Below are 24545 nucleotides of genomic sequence, written 5' to 3'. Positions count from 1 at the left end.
AGTTCTATTTACGTACCGCTAAATATAAAAGAAATCGACTGTCGCGGCGGATTTTTTTCTAAGCCCTGACAAATTTCGTGCGAGCACACTTTGAAATTAATGAACCTAATCATATTTTACTGAAATTACGCAAGTTTTATAGATAAAACGACACTGATTTGGAATTAAATATTCAAGAGTAAAACGTAGTAGTTTATTAACAATTATAGTTAATTTGTTTAATGTTACGTAATATATTCATTCGGCAACAGCCTGTAACTATAACAGCACTGCAGTAATTACTTATTGTGTTATGTAGTAAATAAATATGTATGGTGTTTATTTTGTTGGTTGCCCAAATAAAATAAATAAATTCTCCACCCCTAGGTTAAAGTAGCGTACATTTACTATTGCAGCCCTTTCTGTAAATTTTAAATTTGGAAATTGATTTTGGAATCAGGATTATATTTCGCCAATCCGCCATTTTCAATAAACGATCCCAATAGCTTTCTATCACAAAACCAACTAGAACAAAGTTGTTTTGACATGCTTACAAATAAGTTATTTGATTAGTTCATTCTCGGAATCAAATTGAAGATTTACATTGGGTTGTATATTCAAAACGGCTATAAATGACAAAAGACACCACTCTCCTGTACACTTATTAAGGTAAGAATTTAAATTCACGTCTAGTTAGTGATTAGTTCTCGCAGTTGAAAGAAAAACGTAAAAATAATTAATAATCATGGATATTTCTGCTTTTAAAATTTAATATGACGAAATTTTCTTTACTTGCCAATACTTGTTTAGTTACCCAGATTAAAGGTGAAACAAAATGTATGAAAATGGACCTTGAGGTATCGCCTTAAGCAAATATTGTAACCCTACTGCGCCTAAATTTCCAAAAATAACATCTAAAATATCTAATAGTACTCATGATCGAAAGCTACAAGGATTAATGATATCAAAATGAATCCGCAACTACCGCCAGACGGAGCTCAGACATAACAAAAGCATTATCAAAATCCTTGACCTAGCGCCTTGCTTTAAAATCGCTCTTCATTTATTACATAACATGCCGACAAGCTTGTATTCCTTGACCGTGGGCGCTAGAACATAACTCACAGGCAGGGTAACCATTAATCCGGATCTGTCTAGATTTTCGACCTTTAGTCCGCACAAAATTCAATCTCCAAGTAAACATACTAGTCATGTCTATACTAATTTGAGAACAGCCCAAAGCTAAAAAATACATCCACATTTTACTTAAATTCTACCTCATATCGATTTCAAGCTAAAGCTGAATGAGTTCTGAAACTTAAAGAATCTTCTGAACTTGGTATCCACCCCAAACGGTATAGTTCAGCCAACATTTCTCTTGGAATTAATGACGTGTAACGTGTGCTTTGTGAAACGAACACCAACAGGAGCACTTAGAAACAATTCCCCGGCCCTAAACTAATTCTTGGCATGTGTCTAGATAGCCTTACAAATTCTACAAATAAACTATTCAAACAATTTTACAATATGAAACTAAGTTCCGTTGAAAGTGTGATATTTTAAAATAAATTAAATCGTAAAGCACGTTCGTTCTCTATATAAAAAATCGATACAAACTGGCCAAAATTATTCCTTCAACAGCTATTAGTATTCGTAGGATAAACTGGAAATTAACAAAGACATTACCAGATATCTCGCATTTTAAGTAAGAGTCTTTTGACTAATCGTAGCACTCAAGCGTTTGCCAACTCAGTAAATTTTGAGAGCCGTGAAATTATATTTGAAAGCTCTTTGCGAAGGCAGGTTGCTACCAAATTGGAGCACCAGTGTCCTCATCAGTGAATTAGGGAAGAGAACGTTTTAAAAAGCGTGTTTTACATTTCAAAAAGTCGCTTCGGAGATTTTTACGGTACTGGTCTCTAAAATGTAATTTGGAGAAAGACTTGTGTTATATAAAAAATAAATATTCATGTTACACAATAGCAGGAATTAAATATGCTTCCGTGAGGGCGCATTTTAACTGTTGTTTTTTCATTTGGCATTCTTAAATTATAATGTTCTGATTTTTGATAAATAAATACAAAATAAACATTAACAAAATCAGATGCATTTAATTAATTAATATATTACAAAACTTTAACTATGAAATAGTAACCCAATTTCTTTGGATATTATATTCCTCTTAGGTAAAGGAAACATCACCTTAAGGATTTTTAATTCAAAAATTACATTAAATCTCTCAATTTTCACTGGGTATCCCTACTGACAAAATGTTTCAATTATTGTAAGTGTCACTTCTTATGCATACTCCAAGGACATTTCCAATTTACGCAAACTCGGCAGCGATTGGCAATAATCAGAATCAGTTGACCGAGGCTACTCCAAGCATTTCCTTTATCTCCACCGAACGTTCCCGAGAGGACGTTTCGGATAGCGGTTGATTATCTTATCGCTTGCACTTCGATTCGATTTGATTGTAAAGCCTTGTTTATTGATGTGGAGGTTTTGTTTAGGATTTGTTTGTGCTTCTGAATAGTGATTCTATCTTAAAAAAAATATTAAAATAAACCAAAATAGGAATTGAATGTATGTATTCTAATAATAATTTATTTACAGCAAAAAGTATTTCTTTAAGTGTAGGTGCAATTGCAACTAGCGACTGCAATCACACCGCGTGCAAACGTGCCTATCGTATTATTGACAGCAATGACACTTTCGAACACCAATGAGGTTATCAAAATTAAGATCTAACACATTTCGTTCGTTCAATCTAGGAATCAAACCCTAAAACTTACAGATTCCAAAAATACCAAAAATCTACGTTTATGAGACATCTAAACGACAGAAAAATCTAACGTCATGTCTTAAGATAAACATACCATCCGTGATAGTTTAATTCTCACCTCTTAACAACTGCCAAGAGCGGTTTTACGACATTTCCGTGATTCTCCAGAACGAATTTCCACTATCAACAGCACGTATGGAAGCTACGATAGTTTGTGACATAACATAAGGAATTACACAAAGTTCGTTATCCACAAGAAAATTAATGGCAGTTACGACTTAACCGTACAATTAGATAATGGTTATATTATATCATGAATATGAACAGAGATAACCATAACAGCAATTTAATCCCGCAATTAAAAAATGTAGTAGCACTTTCTACTTGCAGATATTAATGGCTTACTCCTATAGAATTACTTATTCAATAAGATGGTAGAGCCACACTGTAGACATTAATTGTCTACGTTGTCGGTTCGACCAGGATAATGCCATTTTCTCACAAAAACCAGCATGTGTAGCTGTTGCGTTTTATATTTTGTGAGGAATTTCTGGATACCTAAAACCTTCCTTTAATCTTTCTGCTTTTTGGCATGACATACGATTTTCGTCATTTATAAGCGATGGTGATCTAAAGAAATAATCCCACTTACTCTATTCTCCACATCCTTTAAAAACAATTCGCTTATATGAAAGTAAAGTATCAGTCAATGGATGAAACAAAGTCATATAATAAAATATTTTTCCAGATACGGCTTAGCCTTGAAGCACATAATGTTTCGATAGAAAAGCTTTGGTCACCAACTTTCAACACAGTACAGTGGTCATATGCTATACATCTAGTATATGACATTAGAAACGGACCCACATCGGTGCCAAGAATAAAGACATAAAAATGTACGCCGGAAAAAAACGACGCCTCTTCTAAAGTAACGCGATAAAACGGTAAACAAACATGAAAAGAGCTAAAATTGTACGCTCTTCAGTTCAAATATTTCCCCAGTTCCCCAATCTTATTTCCATTATTTAAGATGAGAGAGGGAGATTCCGGACATCACACATTTCGATTCTAAATACTTAAACGAATTTGAATTCTATTTTAAAGAACCTTGGAATCAAATTTCAAATGCATAAAATTTTTGATAGGAACGTAATTAAGTAGTTTGTTATTTTTTCTTTTTTAAATGGTATGAAAAAACTTAGGATGATTTGAAACAATCGGTTACCCACTATGAAAAAAAAGCGGACAAGTGCGAGTTGAAATCGCGCAGCGAGTGTTTCGTGCATCTTGTAGGTGAGGTAAATATACTCGTATATAAGATTGCTTCCTACCAAATTTCACTATTCCAAGCGACGGGTAGTGTACCATATAGATACCCTTGTGAAATCTCAAAATATGCGACATCAGACATAGCTTTCGATTACATCGACTTCTAAGTTTGATTTATTTACAGCAGAAAAAGACCGTGGTTCCGAATATTTGATGAAAATTTCAACTTGATAGCTCTTCGCATTCCAGAGAAAAAGGTCTAGATAGACCGACACAGAGACAAAAAGTATTCCTATAAGGATCCTTCTCCTTTCGAGGTGTGTGTTTAACGACGGAACCATAAAAACGGAATTAATTTCTATAAGAAAAGCATTACTTTAAACTATATTATCGATCTCCTTACTCCGCAATTTAAATATGGCTGCGTATAATTTCCAATTCTTGTAATACTTCATTCTCTGTCGTGTATTTTGCATCACCTGACGTTCATTACTAAATTAGTAACATTAAGTACCCAAGGTTTTTACTAAGTGCAATTTCATGTGAATTAGATCGATATGGCAATTTTACTTGCTCAACTTCATTTTACTTGCAAGAACTTAGATACTTCGTGTATAAAAGATTTACAGTTTCTATTGTCTTTTACAGTTTTTTTTTTTTGTATACTTGTCATAGATTTAATTTGATTTCTATTTTCTCGTAATAATTATAAAGATTCAATTAGTGTTTAATCTCTTATATTACAGTCTATTTGATTTTTGCAAACTTTTGCAAGTTGCACTGTAAGATTTGAGATCTTAGGACATTGTAGCAAGTTTAAAAACTGTACCTTCGAACCTAAATGTCTTAGACTAACAAATGCAATAATATATAATACAATTGAAATTATGATAACTTTGCTACTGTTTACGAGAATTTGTGACACTATCAGAAGAGTAACTTTGTAGTTTCTAATTATAAAAGTAATAAAACCATTTCCATTCATACCATTAAACTCATTTATAGCTGTAAAGGTGCATCTGCACCCAGTAAATCTGCGTTTCCTCCGTTTTATACGCCATTGTCCTAACGCTGAGTTTAATGCGAGCCAGAATTGACTCCGTCCGGCTACCGTCCGGGTGTTTCCGAATTTTAAACAATTAAAGTGCATTATACCGTTTCACAGCAATATCACTATATTTGAATTTATTTCCTCATTTATAATTAAGGTATGGGATAACATGAAACGATATTTTTATAACAGTTAACAGTTCTTTATACACTTTAACAATTTATACACACAATTAATCCCCGAAGGTATAGGCAGAACCGTAGGTAATGCACCCACTTTTCGCCGTGGGTATTCCGATCCGTGAGATGATAAGCAGCGAGCCTAGATGATAGGCACAAATTCATGACACACTGTACTGATACTGAGCAGAAAAACCCAACATGACTTCGCCCAACCCGGAATACGAATCCGATAAAAGAGAGCAGTAGTCGTAACACGCACAATACAACTATGCCATTGAGCCAGTCGAATAATATAATATACATATTAGTTGATTAATAAACACACAGAACTGATTGATTTGTTTACTTTATATAACCCACAAAGATTGTTACTAGGCAGTAGGCAGTGCTAGGACGCAGATAGGCGCCGGTTCGACCTTGATTTTTCCTTCAAGAATTGACAAGCTACAACTTATATTTCTTACTTTTATATCCGCAAAGATATCGACTACCGTACACAAGGTAATAAAACCCGCCATAAAGACCCACGTAATCGTGTCGCGTTCCGGGATCAGCCTGTGTATATGCGGTTCCAACAGGCCGGCATAATTGTGTCGACTGCCGTAGTCATAGGCGTAATCATCTCTCGTCAGTCGACATCCTATAGGACCCCACTCCACTTACCATCTTGGGCAGTGGGGATACATCACCGTGACCCTATTAAAAAATTCTTACATCGGTAGCCCTTTACCTGCGTAAGGGGCTATATTTAATCTCGACTTCATTACTATTTATAAGACTTTCAAACAGCCGAATCCATGATAAAAAATTTATTCGTACATATAAAGAAATCTATTTGTTTATCTCATGCGAATAATAACCAACATAACACCAAGTTATAACATAAGGGTTAGGGTCCTTAGGTCGTCGCCCTATTGTCGGGACGTAATATATTTCGCAGGTAAATGAGCGGATTAGGTCATCGAATCTCTCTTTCCGCTGCGATGACATCATAAACGTATCTGACAGTGTTTGCATATTGAAGCGGCTGTGACGCCCGTATCTCATCATATTAAGACTTATTTTAATTATAAATCCAATTTCTTATGAACCGACTGAAAATAGTTAACTAAGATAAATAAACTCGTTCTAATTTCGAAGGGAGTGGATGTGTAAATAGTTTGTACCCACGCTTAACCGAGCTTAATTCAGTTTCGTAATGTATCTAAAAGACAAACCTATTACCATTTTTACAATGTCCAATCCCGAAAACTAAGTTTTCGAATAGGAATTTTGAAAGATTTTTTACCACTCCACCTGAACCGAAACCCAGAAACTGATCAACAACATATAAACTTTATGTTCTACCTTAAAGTAACATCAGTTAACAAAAAACACCCAAACCCAAAAGAGGTTTAAGAATCTCGCAAAATCCAAAGTGTGGCTTTAAAATGACATAAAAACGTCTTAATGCATCTTTATACACGTTAAAAATGCATTAAGCCGTTTCGTTTCAAAGTAAAAATATTAAAATTGATTATCATTTTAAGTACACACAACAAAGTTATTTTTCGCAAGCTGCATTATAAGACACTTAACGCAATGAATACATAAACACCATTACCTCAGCTCGTGTAAAATTTATAACAAAAATATTAAATATACCTAATCGTATCAGCATTGCGACAGAATACGTACATTCTGGAATAAATCAGGTATTCGTTTTAATCAAATAAAGTTTTTAGCAAAAAAAAAGTATAGAATATCATACATATTTTAACGCTTAATGCCGCTCCTTTTTACTTAATGTAAGTTTGATATTCACCATTAAGGGTCCCCGGGTTCATAACACAGATCATAGTAAAACGCAACCCCGCGCCAAAGTAGGCACATGAATATTTTTATCATTCATTACACTTTGGCCGTGAGGCACCCCTAAAAATTTTGTGAATGAAAACTAACAATTAATATTTTTTTAAACTCTGACTCTGTCGTATTTCTAAATAGATGTTGCTCGCGGCTTCGCCCGCGTGGTAAACCTTTCCCACTACAAAAGTTGCTAGATGTGTAAATAAATAAATAAATTCTGATAAAAACCTCAAATATTTCCCATGAGAACAAACTGTCGTGATAAAAAGTAGCTTATATGTTAATCCAGGACATGGTCTATCGGTCTGCCAAAGTTGATCCAAATCCGCTCTGCGGTTATTGGGTTCACTTTTAACAAACATGCAAACATTTTCACATACATTTGCATTTATAATATTAGTAAGAGTAAGATTTCATTTAAGTCTAAAAATATTATTCATAAAATTGCATTTAAGTTATTCTGTTCTTAATCATGTGTACAAACTTTTCAAAATCATTATTTAATTATTAACTACATAGTATAGCTGCCTAGCACACAATAATGCTGTCTAGTCCTAATAAACCTAATCCTAGGAATCTAGAGGTATATGACCTTCGACCTTACAAAGGATACTCATCGAAACTCAAAGAGCCTTTGTAATCATTTTTACGTCTCCTACACACTACACACCGCAAGTATGTTTCTTTTGTATCCCAAAAGACGCATATAAAAGCTCTAAAATTGAATTGAGATTAAATGCGTAAAAAAAGTCGTGAAAAAAAACGTACTTTAATTAGTTCAGGTAAAATTAGAAGTTCTTGGCGTAGGTAGTGAAATAAATTAACATTTACGCGAAAATAAGACGTGAACAAACTTCAGTTTTACGTAATTCTCTTTCATAAAATTACGTACTGGTTATAAAAATAACCTTTATTGACTAGCAAGAAACTAAAAATGTAAACCAACTATTCCACGTGTACATTAAATAATGTAAGACTACAAAAACAAAATCTTGTACAATTTGTGGCAGTAGATAACGACCAGGTCGGGCAAACAAATATAAATTTCTTCGTTTCGTAATTTTTCCGAGTCCGTGATACGTGATCTTTATAGTGATAATCATGTCTTTTATCATATCACTACAAAAATATGTTTAGTAATCATCTCATGGTAAGTAACTCCTTTACCTACATTTTCAAAGACATAGACGACAATATTGTAAACCCACCTTTAAAAACAAACACGAAGTTTTGCATTTAACTCCTATGCCGAATATAATAAGTAAATATGGAAACTATAGTAATAATAGCTCAACCCAAGCAAAGCTCGTAATCGAAGTAAAGTTTCGTTTATTACGATGTCAATCTCGTGCTATGTTCCGGACCAAAAAGGTTAAGGACGTTAGGAACAATAAGCCTTGGTTATGATCGAAATAACGGATTAAGAGATTATGTATTCGATATTGTGGTTAATTATTAAGTATATGTAATAGGAAATGTATCCTTAAGAAATGTTTGTTCGTTTGTCTTTGAGCAATGGAGGTGACTGATCGACATGTCGACAATGCGAGCAATTGAGGACTCTTATTCTGTTCGTAAAGAACTTTCTAAAAACTAATATTGATCAAAGTAAATATATCCTAAGACATTTTCGGATCTAAAAACCCATGAACTCAAAAGTTATGTCAGGTCTTTATCACAATTTCACTTAAAGAATTTTACAAAAATACATACTGTGGTGTCCTCACTTTATGTGTTCTTTGGTAGTGAAATAAAACAATAACGTAAACAGTAAGTACAGCACAGCACACCGGAGACGTCCGCCCTGCGCCGCCAACGGCTCGGAAGTGTTGCGTTACCGTTGGACTGTGCTGATCTTTAATATCAATACATCACATCTCTTCCTTTTATAAAAATAAAATATTAAACCAAATATCTTTAATCAACCTCGTTATGCATATAGCGTTATATTTTTTATACTTATATCAAAATAACATTATCAAGTATATTTAGAAATTAAATGTCTTTAATCAGATTTGTCTTTATCAGGAGTGTCTTTATCACCAATAACTTTCCATTGACCTTCTACCTTCTTCAAATGTACTATGTTTCTCCTATACTCCTGGCCTGTTTCTTCATTTCGTACATTTATGTCGCTTCCTTCAGCATTAATTACAGTGTGAGGTGTGGGGCTAAATTCTGGAACCAGTTTGTTTTCTTTTATTAAGTTCTTTACATATACCTTTTCACCAATCTCTAATTCTCTAATAGCAGCTCTTCTTTTCCTGTCTTCGTTTGATTTACTTTTTTCTTTCATTAGTTTATCTCTATCTCGGATTTCGGAATCATAATTATTTTCGAGGTCTATTAAAAAGGGTAGTTTGTCTCTAAATTGCCTTCCGTAGAACAGTTCGGATGGGGATTTTCCTGTGGAGGAGTGAGGTGTACTGTTATACATCATTAAATATTTTAACAAATCATCTCTCCAGTCTGATTTCTCGCACTGACTTATCTTCAGTCTTTTGAGAATATCTCGATTTTGCCTCTCAACCTCACCGTTTTGTTGTGGCCAGTAAGGAATAGTATTAAAAAGCGTAATTCCATGTTCGGTACAAAATGTTTTGAATTCTTGGCTACAGAACTGTCGGCCATTATCAGCTGTAATACTAGTTGGATATCCAGTTCGTGAGAAGATTTTTTTTTAATACATTTATAGTTTCATGTGTAGTGATAGATTTCATAATTTCAATCTCTTTGTATCGACTATAATAGTCAATAATCACAAATAAATAATCTCCACTTGGCAGCGGACCCAGAAAGTCAATAGCTGTATCCATCCAGGCTTTCAACGGGAGTTCACGTCGTTTCATGGGCACTGGTGGATTAGGGGCTGAAACTAAAGTACAGCCTCTACAGTTTTTTTACAGTGTTTTCCGCATCTTTATCAATTTTAGGCCACCAAACTTTTGAGCGTAGCCTAGCTTTCATATTGACAATACCTGGATGGCCCTCATGAGCAGCTGCCAAGACTTGTCTTCTAAGTTTAATAGGAATCACTATTTTATTTCCTCTTAGCAAGACACCATCATGTAACCATAGCTCATGTTGAAATAACTTGTAGTTATTAATGGTCGCATCCCAAACGTTATGCATTAAGGCATCTGTGACTAATTTTATATCGTTATCCTCATTTGATGCTTCAACGATAGATTTTAGGGATAATGCTACAGGTCGCGCGTATTGAACTATCTGGTTGACATGATATTCATCTTCAAACGGACTCTCCAGTTTGGAGCTATTTTTACACAGCCGGGATAATGGATCTGCAATGTTTGATTTCCCGGGTTTATAGATCACTTTATAGTCATATGCCTGTAATCGAAGAACCCAACGTTCGATTCGTGCACATGGCTTTGATCGCGGTCCAAATATAATTTCAAGAGGCTTATGATCTGTGATAAGCTCAAAATGTTTACCATATAGATACATATGAAAATGCTCAACCGCCCAGACTAAGGCTAATGCCTCTTTTTCGGTCTGGCAATATCGCTTTTCAACGTCAGTTAAACTTTTATTCCCGAAAGCAATTATTCGGGGTCCTCTATTATCGTACTGGAGCAGTACTGCTCCTAAACCTACAGGACTTGCATCGGCAATTACTTGGGTACGATCTTTTGGGTCATAATAACCAAGGGTAGGAATTTTGGCAAGAGACTTTTTAATTCATCGAAAGCCTTTACTTGCTTATTTTGCCACAGCGGCGAAATGTTAGTCTTTTTGTGCCCTTGTTGCTTAAGTAACTGCCGAAGGGGTTCCGTTAAGGTTGATAAATTTGGAATCCACTTTCCCACGAAATTAATCAACCCAAGGAAGCTTTGGATTTCTTCTATGGTTTCCGGTGGTCTAAATGTTTGTATTGCTTTGATATATTTATTAAGTGGTTTAACGCCTACTGACGAAAGATTATGGCTCAGGAACTGGATAGATTTTGTTTTGAAAACGCACTTTTTTTTGTTCAATAATACGTTGTTCTCTTTGAGGACTTGTAGAACGTGTTGGAGCCTATCATTATGCTCTTTTTCATCGCACCCATAGACAACAATATCATCTATGAAATTTACCACACCTTGGCATGGTAATAACATTTTTTCCATAATTTTTTGAAAATGTTCAGGTGCGCATGATATTCCAAACATTAGTCGTTTGTATCGGAAAAGCCCTTTGCTAGTTATGAAAGTTGTTATATTTCTACTACTTTCTTTAAGTTCAACGTGATGAAAAGCATTTTTAATATCTAATTTTGAAAAAAAAGTAGCTTTACCTAATTTGGGAATTAGCTGTTCCATGGTGGGTAAAGGGTGATTTTCTCTAATAATAGCTTTATTAGCAGCACGCATATCTAAACAAATACGTATATCGTCATCAGGTTTTAGAACCGGTACCATAGGAGAAACCCAAGATGATGGCTTGTCTACTGGTTCAATGATGTCCATTTTACCAGTTCGTCTATTTTATCGTTTATTTTAGATTCTAGAGGAATAGGGACTCGTCTATATGGTTGGCAAACTGGAGTTACCGTTTTATCAATGGTGATTTCGAGTTGGATATCTTTGAACTTGGGAAATTGTTGTTGCTCAATGGCATTGATGTCTAATCCCAATTTAAGGACGTTTAAAGAAATGGCTGTTTCTTTTCCCAAAAGGTTCTTTGATCCATTTTCAATTACATAAAATGTTGATTTTAATGATTTGGGACCAACTTTTATCTGTGCATCAAACAAACCCAAAACTTTTAACGGATATTTGGCACTGTAAGCTCGAAATATTTTGTCTGAAGTTTTTTGTTGGTTGAAGACTACAACATTTGATTGTTTCATATGGTCCCAAGTTTTATCATTAATGATATTGGATTTGCTACCAGAATCAATAAGCATTTTGATGTTAACTCCACCTACCTGGCAGTCAATTGTGTCATCGCCATCGATGTGAAAAATATAGTCCACAGTTGTATTTTTTGTGGCTTTCGTTTTTTGCTGCTTAGTTTTATTATTGTCATTTGACGAGAGGTGGGAACTCTTTCTTTTATTGGCCCTTGTTCTACACTGGTTTTGGAAATGGCCTCTGTAGCCACATTTGATGCAATTTGCATTGCTTGCAGGGCAGGTACTACTATCACTTTTGTGATTTTTACTACCACACCGGCAGCAGGTATTAACCTCTTTTTGTGTATTGTTTTGTAGTTTTTGTGTCGATTTTATTAAGGCTGATTGAAGTATTGCTCTGTCTATCGTGGAACTCCGTTAGTTGTCTTTCGACAGTTTCTAAAGAATTAGCTTCGACAATTATCTTTTCGATCGTTGCCGTGTCACCAAGCGTCAAAATATTTTTCCTTAATTTATTTGAGCTACACTTTTCTGTAATTTGGTCGATGAGACTTTCGTCTTCCTTTGCAAAATTACATTTGGTGCTTTGTTGTCTAAGACGGATTAAAATTTATCAAACTTTTCGTCAGCCTCTTGCTTCATCAAACGAAATACATGCCTTTCAAATAAATAGCTCTGTTTTGGGGAGAAATATTCATCTAATTTTTTATCGCAATTTCATATACATCAGTCGCGTCGGGATCAGTCACGTGAGCTCCGGGTATATTAAAATGAATATCTTGTAATGTCATTCCTCCCGAATGAAGGAGAATCGCACGCTTTGTTTTATGATCACTGACATTGGTTGCTATAAAATATATTTCTAAAGCGCGTTTCCATTTTTCCCAACGGGATCCTATAGAGACTGGATCACCCTCGCAGTTAAATGGTTCGATTGTTGTTATTTGTAAGTGTGACATGTTGAGACGATCTGTAAATAACAGAGGGGACTTCGTAAATGTACTGATTTCAATTAATCTATACCTAAGAAAATGTATCTTAAATCTGTAAGAAATTATTAAAATTTGTGTACAGTTATTAATTTTTTTTGTTTAAACTTTAAGCACCAACTGTGTGTAATAAGCTTTGTTCTAAAGATTTTTTGTACTAAACATAATAATAGCGTACATAACAAGAGAACTCGGTACTGTCTCATATTTAATATTATATAAACAAAATCTAAAGCAGTTTAAAAGTACCTGCACGAAACAAAACAGTCATTCGATATATTAACAAGACGGCCATTTAAAAGTAAACACCGTTTTGAGTCGGATATTTTGCCCGGTAACCAACGATAGACAGAATTCACAATACTTTCTTTGTATTTGTTCGTAATTCTTAGCCTTATTGTTTTACGACACTCTTTACCTTTCGGCAGGAACGCATTGGCACATCCTCAGAATTATTATTGAGGCGGCATATTGTTATAATAAGTAATAAGCGATATCATCGCTGGAACATAACGAATCTTTGATCGAGTATTTTATTACTCGATAGGTATTGGCAAACGGGTTTTGATCAACAGCAGAATACTATTGTATTAAATTGTATAGAAACATGATTTTTTTTTATGTACGTATGCAATAATTTTATTTCCTATGGTAAATACTTACATTTACCGAAACGTGAGGATATACTAAGTGTCGGAACACAAAATATACATAATTGTTTGTCTGTTCAAACAAAATATTTTGCTGATCAAAATCCGTGAGCAGGTACTAAGTTCGTAAATTCGGTGTGATTTTACTTACTGCGCGTTTACTCGTCGCCAATGTGGTGTCCTCACTTTATGTGTTCTTTGGTAGTGAAATAAAACAATAACGTAAACAGTAAGTACAGCACAGCACACCGGAGACGTCCGCCCTGCGCCGCCAACGGCTCGGAAGTGTTGCGTTACCGTTGGACTGTGCTGATCTTTAATATCAATACATCACACATACCAAAACGGAATTAATTATATCTATCTTTAGACAAAACCATGTGCACACATACTCGTACCTACATTTCATTACCCACTATATCGTACTTACACCCGCGCCCTATCGTTTCAAACTCCGTGACTTTTAATTTACCCGGAATAACATTGTTACCCCGCCGAATGGGACGCATGCCTTCAGATTATTGGCTCCGTTCGCCAGTTGTAAGGTTACGAAACGCCAACTATTCAAATCACGCTAAGAAAAGAATTTCAAACCACCAATTCTTCAATTGGATGGTAGAGTATTTTTAACGACTTCTAAAGAAAAGATGAGATTCTCGATTTGTTTTATGTATTTACACCGCTAAATCGAAGAATTGTAATCCGATTTCCGTGATTAGTTTTTTTATTTTTTTTAAAGCATGTTCGAGAAATGGTCCTATTACTATCATTTGTATAACCATGTTTTTATATATAAAAACACGCATACAATTCAAAATACGTAAAATTTTATGGGCGTAAAATAAAAAAAAATATTACAACAACACTAAAAATACAGATTATTTTCATTTACAATGTTTCATTAATGTCCATCGTCCCTATAATAAAGTCACTATCTATCACTAGTCTATTACGGCGCTGTTACCCTAGAACACCTTTCAGCAATTTTTTTAGCCTGATATAATACCCACCCAATATTTACAGAAGATTTAACCAACATTATGCAATAAATTTATTATTACACGTGGTATGAATAAATAAATAAAAATAATGCGGTCAGGAAACCTAACGCCGCGTCGCAGTGACTGCGAAGTCTAGTGACTGTCAAAAGATAGGGCACTGGCCCAAACAGTGTCTCGGCTATGAATATTTATAGACGTTCTTACGCTGCGTTGTAAAATACAACTCATTGTTAAATGTTACTGGGATTTGATTACACACAATTATGCCGGCATAATTGAAACCGGATATATACAGGCTGATCCCGAAACGCGACACTTAGGCCACTATGGCCGGTAATAAAACTTCCACAAATATCCGGGCGAGCACAAATATCCTGCCACCAGCAAAACTGTGTTTATCAGGTTTCAAACAAGCTAGCATAGTTGTGTTGCGAGGCAATCCTCATTGACCCTCACTATGTCCAGTCCGCTTAACATCAGGTACATTAAGGTCACAATGCCATGCATGAATAAAAAAACATAACATAGAGATTAAAAATATTATCACAACTGGCAATCGATTTAACAACATCTAAATGCGAAGCACGAATAAAACAAAAACATTTCGCAATATCGAAGGAAGCGCACAAACGCTCTTCACTGGATATCTTAATCTAAAGTAATATATAAATCAGGGATAAAAAGCTCTCAACACGTATTCTGTACTAGCATTTGGCCTTTTTACTCCATTTGGTTACACAATTCGTCGGGATGGGAACTTCCGCACGGAGAGAACTGCGAACAATGGCTATAAATATTACACAGTGAAATATTTGTTTTGGCAACAATCCTTGTAGGACGCACAAATGACATTAAATCTTATGCAATATCTACATTCCTCGAAACACTTTTCGGTATTTTTTTAGACTGGTTTATTTATTAATTCTAGTCACATTAATTGAGAAATAGCATATCATGACTTAAAGGTTCAAGGTTCAATACCCCGATTGAGCAATAACTTGTATTTTAATACCATTCGCCCGGGATATTATACCCTAAAGAAACTAGTTAGGCGGCCAGTCATGAAAACTGAAAATAATTTATATAATATACGTAAAAAATAAAACACCGATTGCATCTCTAATCCAATCTAATAACTACAGAATGAAAACATAGATAGATATTAAGATCTATCATATTTTTAATAACTATAATTGACGATAATAATAACTTCTGTCATATATAAAGGGCGAAGGGCAGTTCACTGAATACCGTATTTCATAGTGAAGGCCACCTTTTACATAAAAAACAATCAATATGTCATTAGAAATCGTTCCTTCAATAACCGTTTTGTTTGCGTACACGCCAATCCATTTTGTTACCAATACACGTAATTAATTCCTCAAATTCCTGTTAGTCAGGATAATAATCGCATCAGTAATAATCTCAATAAACTCAGAGTCTAAATTATTTAGTTAATCTGCCTTTGTGAGTAGCTCGGAGTTATTAGTTAATCTCTACACGCTCTATTGGTCTACAAAACAGACCACAACATGTTTCTCATCTAGATATCAAGAGCACACAGATTTCCCTAATTGACATCGTCATACTCTGTCAACTATATAGCTATGAATAATATGAAAGATATATAAGGTATATTTAAAAAGTACTTCATTAATACGTCTCGACTCAAATTGTTTCGGATTGTTTTTTTATTAAACGAACAGCTGTTATTGACAATGATAAGGGAAGAATATTTACTATAGAATTGACATCAGCCATATTCTCGACAAAACATGCCTTGAATATCCGCTTTAACCAACAAATATTCCCATACATTTTGGAACAAATGTTTGTTACGTATTCAGTTGACGTAACACTGTACGAAGTTTAGTGTTTCTCGTACAAACGCCTCAAATAAAACATAAGACGTTGGCTCCAGATTGGTAGAGTCCATACAATGGCTGCCAAGAACAATACTACAAATGGATTACAAACATTGGGCCAGCTGCACTAAATAAACATAATTATAGCGCTTAGGAAATTAAAACTCACACAGACGTTTTGACAATAAAATTCGGCATTGTGTACTTGAACTAAAACTAGCAAAACGATATATTGAATACGTATTACATATTTTTCAATTCCTTCACCAAGGTTCTTGTCATGGAAAATAAATTATACATTGCTATTTTCTTTCAATGGATTCCTTACACCAAAATTGAAATCTATCAGAACACAACAGTGTTGACTATCGTGATTAGTATTCCACTTACAAACTTGCCGCTTAATGCCTTTTACATAATAAGTTACCAGTTTTCCGGATACGTCTTGAAAATGTAAAACCCTTAAGCATCAGTCCCACAGCCATATTGTATGGGGGTACGGAGCGCCAAATATTTATTACAGACAGACGCTTTGGCATCGTTTCAAATGCTCTCTGCAGATGTCATGTACTTTAGAACTCGTTAAAATATCCAAGAGTTTTGTCATCTATCCATTACCTAGTCTACATTCTAGAATTAGTGTGCATGAGAGTCATTATCCCGAAAATTATGTAGTTTTCACGTAACTATTATTATTTTGTTTTGTGACGTTACAAAATATTATATTTTCATCGAATCTTTTTGTTTGCGTACGTCGTTTTATTTATAAAAACACATCGCAGACACCTCAGATACGTCTGATATGCATTAGTTTTTGTATATCACCTTTTACATTATCATTTTGATATATATAATATATTATATCCTTGTTTGGTATACATGTTCACACATAAATAAAGTAATTACATGAAATATATAGAGTCCTCTTTAGAAATGGAGTGTATTCAATAAATATTCTCATTCATTTAGTATTTGAAGCACCGAGCATCGAGTGCAATGAAATATGAATTACCGCCGGTCGCTGAAATACGTATTGCTTTAACCATTGCCAATTGCCATTACAGACGGACTTAATGATCACATTCTAATTCTATTATGATTATTCATTACGAGCTGTCTAATAAATAAACTACTATAAGTTTTAATACAATAAAAAATACTCTGGATACATTATAATTTATGGTTAGTCTATGAATTTTAAGTATGGCACCGGATGACGTTTTGTGTTACTTCCTCTATGCAACTGCAATCTTGTCAATGTACATGTGCAAAGTTAAATTAAAGTTTATTTAATAAGAATAAAGTGCTAATTTTATTGTTATGTGGAATAAACAAACATAAACCATAAAATAATAAATAGAAACATGAACTGATAAAATATTCATACACCAGAAATTTTACATGTCTCATATTTATTATCATGAATCTTTTTATACTTTCTACAAATACGAATCGAAGGCGAAACTTCGCTAGGAAATAGGAAGGCATGTCAAAAAACTGTTTAATATTTTTACGGGAGCCGTTTCACGCTGCAAATATAAGGAACATTTTTGTATATCATTGATAGAGTGACTGTTGTCAACGGCTCTGTGTCCTGGCCAAGCGCCAATGTTGTCCACATCAACGAACATCATACTAAAATCTAGTTAATGCTAACAAAATGTACAGCTATTAACCGATCCGATATCGTCCTGATAGACATCATAAGATAAATGTGTTTAATGATCAATTACATCAGGCTTTAAACATAATTCCAATAAGTTTACATCCAACTACGGCATTATTGGAAAATAATATCTATTGAATTTATACGCGAAGATACGTTGCATAAGCGACAATAAATTGCTTGAAAAAGCAAACACGACTTCATTAAAGATGATGACTCAAACCTGCCGCGTCGAAACAAGATATCTTATGCAAACATCACTATCTGGAGCATGGAGAATCTTAATCTAATCTGTTGTGTTTTGCGTTCCAGACACTCGGTGGACTCGGTCGCGTCGTATTCTAGTCAGAATCACGTTGACCGAATAAGGGCACAGAATTTCTCAGCGGCTTCTTGTCAAGACGAAGGCGACTTCGGATCGATCAAGACAAGCTTATTCAGACGGTCATTGGAATCAAACAAACGGCCAGAGAGCGTGACCTCAAACACAAGCTCCACAAGAAGCCGCCTTCGAGAACTTGTCGAGAGGAAATCGAGTCAGGACGACCACAAGTCCGCGGCAAACACCGTCGGTGACATACAATACTTTGAGAACCCCACTGAAACGTTAGAATTCGACAGACCGCGGAATTCATTAGAGTCTAATAAGAGTAAAGACGAACGTCCCAAGAAGAGGAAATTATCTAAGAGTAAAGAGAAAGACAAAGAATTGAGCGAAAACAAAAGTAAAAAACATGAGAAGTATCAAAGCAAATTAGCTGAATATTACAAGCTTCCTATTCAGTTGCCCCAAGACGAGTTTTATCAACATTTAACACGATCAAAAGCAGCAGAGGAACTTCTGCAAAAGCGATTTTCAAATTCCGACACAGAATTCACTGGTAGTTACGGAAGATTGTGCAAACACAAAGAATCGGAAGGATCGAACTTACGGCGCAGTCGAAGTTTGGCTGTTATACGAGAGGAAACCTTTACTGACCTACAAATTCAGAATCATTCGAAAAGTAAAAGATCTCAGCTAATACCTCGCGCCCGCTTGTTTGATAAGCCCTGCTTCAAAGACAGGTAAAAAAAACAGTATTTTATTTTAAACTACATCATTAAAGCAACTTTAACCAAGTTTCAGAACGTGATATTTTAAAAATATTTTGCGCCTTAATTGTCAATATATTTTTATTAAACCAAGTATAAAAATATGTTAAATCTACAAATCACTGGATTTTTAAAAATGTCTATTTATATTGTTTATTAATAAAACTAGCAAAGTTTTGACGCAGCGTAAAAATAAGCCGCTAGGGGACAAGATGCTGCAAGTTTGATGTCAGCACACAAACTAATGCTTGTCAATTGCAAAGTTTCTCGTCTGAAATATGTGATATTGAAAATTTTACGTACCCCATTTTACTATCCCCACGATAACTTCATAATTTCCAAAAGGCATAAAAAATATATTTAATGTTTTAAACTAATTATTTCTTTCTATTGCAGGTTAATTGGTCGTACAAAATACCAAACTAAGGAAGAAGTTTTGGAAAGTATTTATATAGACAGTACTGCTTCTTGTTTCGGTGACATAAACGACCATACAAAAACTCCTGAACGTACTGATCATAAATCAGATAAAGAAGACGCTGTATCTCGCAATGAGAGTCATCGGTCCAGATCTGTAAGCGGAAGCTGGACTAATTTAAACGAAGAATTGAAACAAACAAATCTGTCTGAAGATAGTATCGGACATTCACGGAATCCAAGCGAAATTGATAGCTTAGATTCCAACTACGTAAGAAAACATTACAATTTTGAAGAACATAGACAAAGTTATAAAGAAAGTTCTCCTGAAACAGAACGGTCTATTCCATCTCCAAATCTAAGCAAAGAATTATACGTGACAACAGACGAACACTGTACTGACAACGAAGATAAAGACAGATCTAAAAATAATACGCCAAAATCATTCACCAACGATAGTCTATCACGTAGTGAAAAAGATAAGAACGAATCTGACGATATAAAGGCAGCTAGCACACCAAAACCGTTTGACGACACTTCATTAAAAAGCAAACAAAGTGAATATAAAGAAGATTCGATACCGAAAGATATAAATCCAACTGAAATAAAAGAAGAAACTGACAGACAGTCGGTAGTTTCCGAAAACGACGAAACTATTTCAAGTCCACCTGATAGTATCACTTCCTATATTTCAATATCTATAGCCTCATCAGAGAAGTCTCATAAATTGGAATACTTAGCCAACTCCCTAGCTGAAAAGATTGATGAGTATTGCGATTCTCAATTCAAAGAAAACGCTTCTACTTCTTCACAAACCATAAATTGCGAAAAATTCAATACATCTGACGGTGATCCAATATATACCAAGGTAAATAAGAAAAAGACGTTTGCAGATATCCGAAGAGACTCATTTCTAAATAAAAACAAAAATCTATTTAACGAAATTCTCAAAAAGCAGAACAACGAAGTCTACGTCAGCAACACATACATTGAAAGTGATACTTATTCTACTAAAAGTAATTGCACGTCAAAAAATATAACCACAGAACCATTTGTAACAACATTGATAGAGAACCAGTATTACTCTTTGCCTGACATAAATATTAGTAAATGTCTTAGAAAATCAGAACGAATTGACGCTCAGTTGAGGCAAGAAGATCCTGAAGATATACCTTGTGAAACCTCCTGTGAGCTAACGCAGTCCCACTTTCGTGATATTTTGTCTGCTAAGAGTAACGATGATTACGGGCAATTAAATAAAACATATGCAATACCCAAACATAACATTAAAATCCAGACGAATAATTGTATATATCTACCAGATTATTCTGAGCCACAAGTAATACAAACTTTTTCAAAACTAGAAGACGACTTAAAATCAATTATCACTATCGACAGTTCTAACGCTGACGATAAGGACGCAAATTACTTTAGAACAGAATATCATCAAAACGAGAGGGAAATAAATGAAATCGAAGGAACAATAAGAAACAACAAATTGATCACAAAATCAGAAAGTTTAAAACTTTACATAAATACTGAACATAAACCAGAAATAAACAAATCAAAATCTCTTTCAAACGATAATATAAATAAAACCTTACAAGACAAGAAAACTAAAACAAATATTAAAAAACATTACTCACTTAGACAACGCGAGCCATCTTTAGATGAAGATCATCGTGTACCCAGTCCAAACAGTATAGAGAAAAGTGTTACCAAAAGTAACGAACCACTATTAGTGAAATCTCCTCAAATCGAAGAAATAAAAAATAATTCCCTATTGTCTCGAGTCCAGTCGTTCAAGACATCTTCTGACGCAAATATTACAATTGTTCCTTTAAGCGGGCATCAAACTATTGTTATTAATCCTCCATTAACACAAAACTTAAAAGATAATAAAGATTTAGTTGCACCTAGCGAACCGAAATCGGCTCTATCAATTAAAACAGAAACAACATCAGAATCAAAGAAAGATACAAAAATTGAAGAAGCCATTATAGAAAAATCTAAGGAAACTAAAAAAACATTGTCTGAAAGTTTTATAGATACATCAAGTTTTTACACGCCTAAAGATCCGTTTATAACAATAAAACTCAATAAAGTCGTTAAAACTACGATACCGAAATTTAAAAAAGAAACCTGTGAGAAAATTGCATTTGTGCAAAATAAATTTGAAAAGGCGCCACCAAAGCTAGTGATAAAAGAAAATAAAAACTGTCCAGAGTCTTCCATTCATACATTTAAAAAAGTAATTACAACAATGACTCGACCGCAAGTACTAACAGTAATAGATTCAAAGAGTAGAAAACATAGTGCCAGTTCAAATGTAGACACTGGGTCTGAATCAAAAGTAACATTAAACAATACCATTAAACCAGAAAAGCCGGTTGAGGTTAAAGAAGAAATCAAAGATATTAAGATAGAAAACAACGTTAAAGAAAAATTAAATAACGCCATAAAGACAGATCTTGAATATCAAGAGAAACTAAATTCAGTTAAAAATTACTGGTCTAAACTTATAGATAAATCGCCTGAAGGAAACATAAGACAAGATGTAAATGCAACGCAAGAAGATTCTAACAGTAAAACTGATATTGAAAGCGGCAATGACAAAGAGCCACAAAAAGATGAAAACCACATACGTATTCCTGAAATATCTGTAGGAAGCATTATCAAATCTTTAGAAAGTGTTAAAATTGTTGACAGTATAAGAAAATTAAGTCAGACCAAATTACAACTATGGAAAGATGAAACTGAAAAGGTCAAAAGTGATTCTGAAGTAGAGGAACCGCCTATAGAGAAAATCGTTAAAGAAACTCAAGAAAACACATATGAAAAACCCATACGCAAAGAATCTGATATTGAATCAAATAGAGACACGCCTGAAATTGAAATTGTGGAATTAAGCAGTGACGATAACCAAAATCAAAAAACCCAAGCTACGCTAATAAAAGCAAAAAGTTATGAAAAAGGTTGTGACGAATTTGATCATGTCCGATATAAAGTAATGAAATCCGAACTATTCAAAAATAGTATGATAGCCAACTATCGTAAGGAAGCGCAATTCGACGGCTTGTTGCAATATTTACAAGATTACAGCTTTCAAGAACTTCTCGTAAATAATAATATTGTAATTATTGAACCCGTCAGAACAAAAGTTGAACCGGTACCTAGAAAAAATACAGATACGTGCAAGATTCCACCAACACTTTTAAAGAAAAATGACAGTAACGCTGGACAAACTGATAAATCGAAAAATGTCATTCGACGACACTTTTTTTACCACCCTATCAGAGTAAATAAAGAAATCATAGAAGAAGAATTGCCCAATCCAGATACAGTTAAGAAAGTTCGGAACTTATTTGAGGATACCTTAAAAATGAAAACACCTATGACTCACGATCCTCCACTAATTGATGAAAATATCGGTTTGACTCGGCGTGCAACATCATACAGAAATTTAAACGAAGAGTCAAAAGGGACCAAAAACGGCGGTAGAAAGAAGGTTATTAGGCAGTTGACCATAGACACTAACTATGGAAATAAAAAGTGGGACAATGCTAGTCTTTCCAGTGGAGTATCCAGTGGGGATCTCAGTTCTAACAACGAATACGAAACAGATGGTCTTAGTCCATATCCACAGAAGCATCTTAAAGACAATGCTTATAGTTCAAGTGAAGAATATCTCTGCGACTCAATGAGTCAAGACTTTTGCTGTGAAAGTCAATACGTCAGTCCAGATATATTAAAGAAAATCAGAGATTGCGGAACATCAGTGACATATTATGGTGGGAAAGTTTTAAATTCCAAAACGTCAGTCAGTCCTATGACAAAAGCAATAATGGAAGAAATTAAAAGTTTACAAAAAAACTGCAGTAGAGATTGTTATTCTTGTCAAACGAAATGCCGAGGAGACAAGTGTTCATGTCTTGTTGCTGACAAACATAAACAAATAGTAACAGAAAAAAGAAACTCAAACGCTTCAGAAGACGCAATAAGTCAAAATCAAGAAAAAAACAAACTAAGAGAAGGTTTTCCCGGATTTAAATTTAAACTAGTAAAGTCCAACAGCTGCAGCAGTCGGTTAGAATTAACAGGCACTGACGACAGCAAAAACCCTAGAGTAAAATACAGGAAACAATTATCTAAAGAAGACCCACCATTGGTACACGACGATGAGAATTCCGTAAAAAATAAAATATGTAGGCTTGAGAGCTACAGCAAAGGTATAGCTAAAACTCCCTTTGAGAGCAAAGACAACGAAATTAAAAAAGTGATTCTTAAACCAAAATTTGAAGTAACAAAACAAAATGACGATGGTATAAAAAAAAGTGAAACCGTTTCACAACCGAACCCGCCAGTAATTGTAGAAACAAACGAAAAAGAAGAGACCAAAGACCAAGAAAGTAAAGAAAACGTAGAGAATCAAAAAGCAGGATCCCAGGCGGAAAAAGCTTCAACTGACCCGCATAGCTTTGAAAAGAAATTTTATTACGTGAATGATAACCTGGAACAAAGCAAAGCGACGACGGGAAAGTTTGGAGAAATGGTATTCGAGGAATTCGAAGTGTTAGAATCCTGTTACGATAGTTTAAATAGTAATAAGTCACTGAATTAATATAAATAATTATGATTAATTGTAAGAGTTTAAGCTGGTGCTTACATAAATTGTGATCTGTATTCAAATGACTTAAATTATTACTAGATATAGTACGTATAAAAACAATTATCGTAGAATAATCATGTATCTAACTTAGTTTATAGTCAAACTATTTGTAGCGTATATTGATACATATTAACATTCCAAAAATTGTACTGTAATTTTGGTGATGGTCTCTTCTGTATTAAACGTATTTTTTGAATCAACTTTTTAATAATTTTTTTTCT

The 24545-nt window shown here is 34.3% G+C and overlaps 2 protein-coding genes and 1 long non-coding RNA gene across 4 annotated transcripts in view; 1 reads left to right on the top strand and 2 right to left on the bottom strand.

Annotated features, from left to right (window-relative positions):
• The window catches only part of LOC115453926, a 50462-nt gene extending 25937 nt beyond the window's left edge, over nucleotides 1–24525 (top strand). Inside the window, exons 2-3 of the mRNA XM_037443560.1 lie at nucleotides 18459–19211; nucleotides 19635–24525. Of these exons, the coding sequence (XP_037299457.1) occupies nucleotides 18459–19211; nucleotides 19635–24276 (5395 nt within the window). The 3' untranslated portion in view covers nucleotides 24277–24525. The remainder of the gene's footprint in view (nucleotides 1–18458; nucleotides 19212–19634) is intronic.
• The window catches only part of LOC115452728 (calcium uniporter protein, mitochondrial), a 180337-nt gene that overhangs the window by 145263 nt on the left and 10529 nt on the right, over nucleotides 1–24545 (bottom strand). The window lies entirely within an intron of this gene.
• Nucleotides 11809–15776, bottom strand: LOC119190777. The gene is made up of 2 exons (XR_005113093.1): nucleotides 13766–15776; nucleotides 11809–12945 (listed from the first exon to the last, which is right to left on the bottom strand). It is a non-coding gene; the product is annotated as an uncharacterized LOC119190777 (long non-coding RNA).

The sequence above is a fragment of the Manduca sexta genome, chromosome 26, assembly GCF_014839805.1.
Source record: "Manduca sexta isolate Smith_Timp_Sample1 chromosome 26, JHU_Msex_v1.0, whole genome shotgun sequence".
Lineage (NCBI taxonomy): Eukaryota > Metazoa > Arthropoda > Insecta > Lepidoptera > Sphingidae > Manduca > Manduca sexta.
Note: the sequence above shows the minus strand (reverse complement) of the source record. Positions and strands in the feature narration are given on the sequence as shown.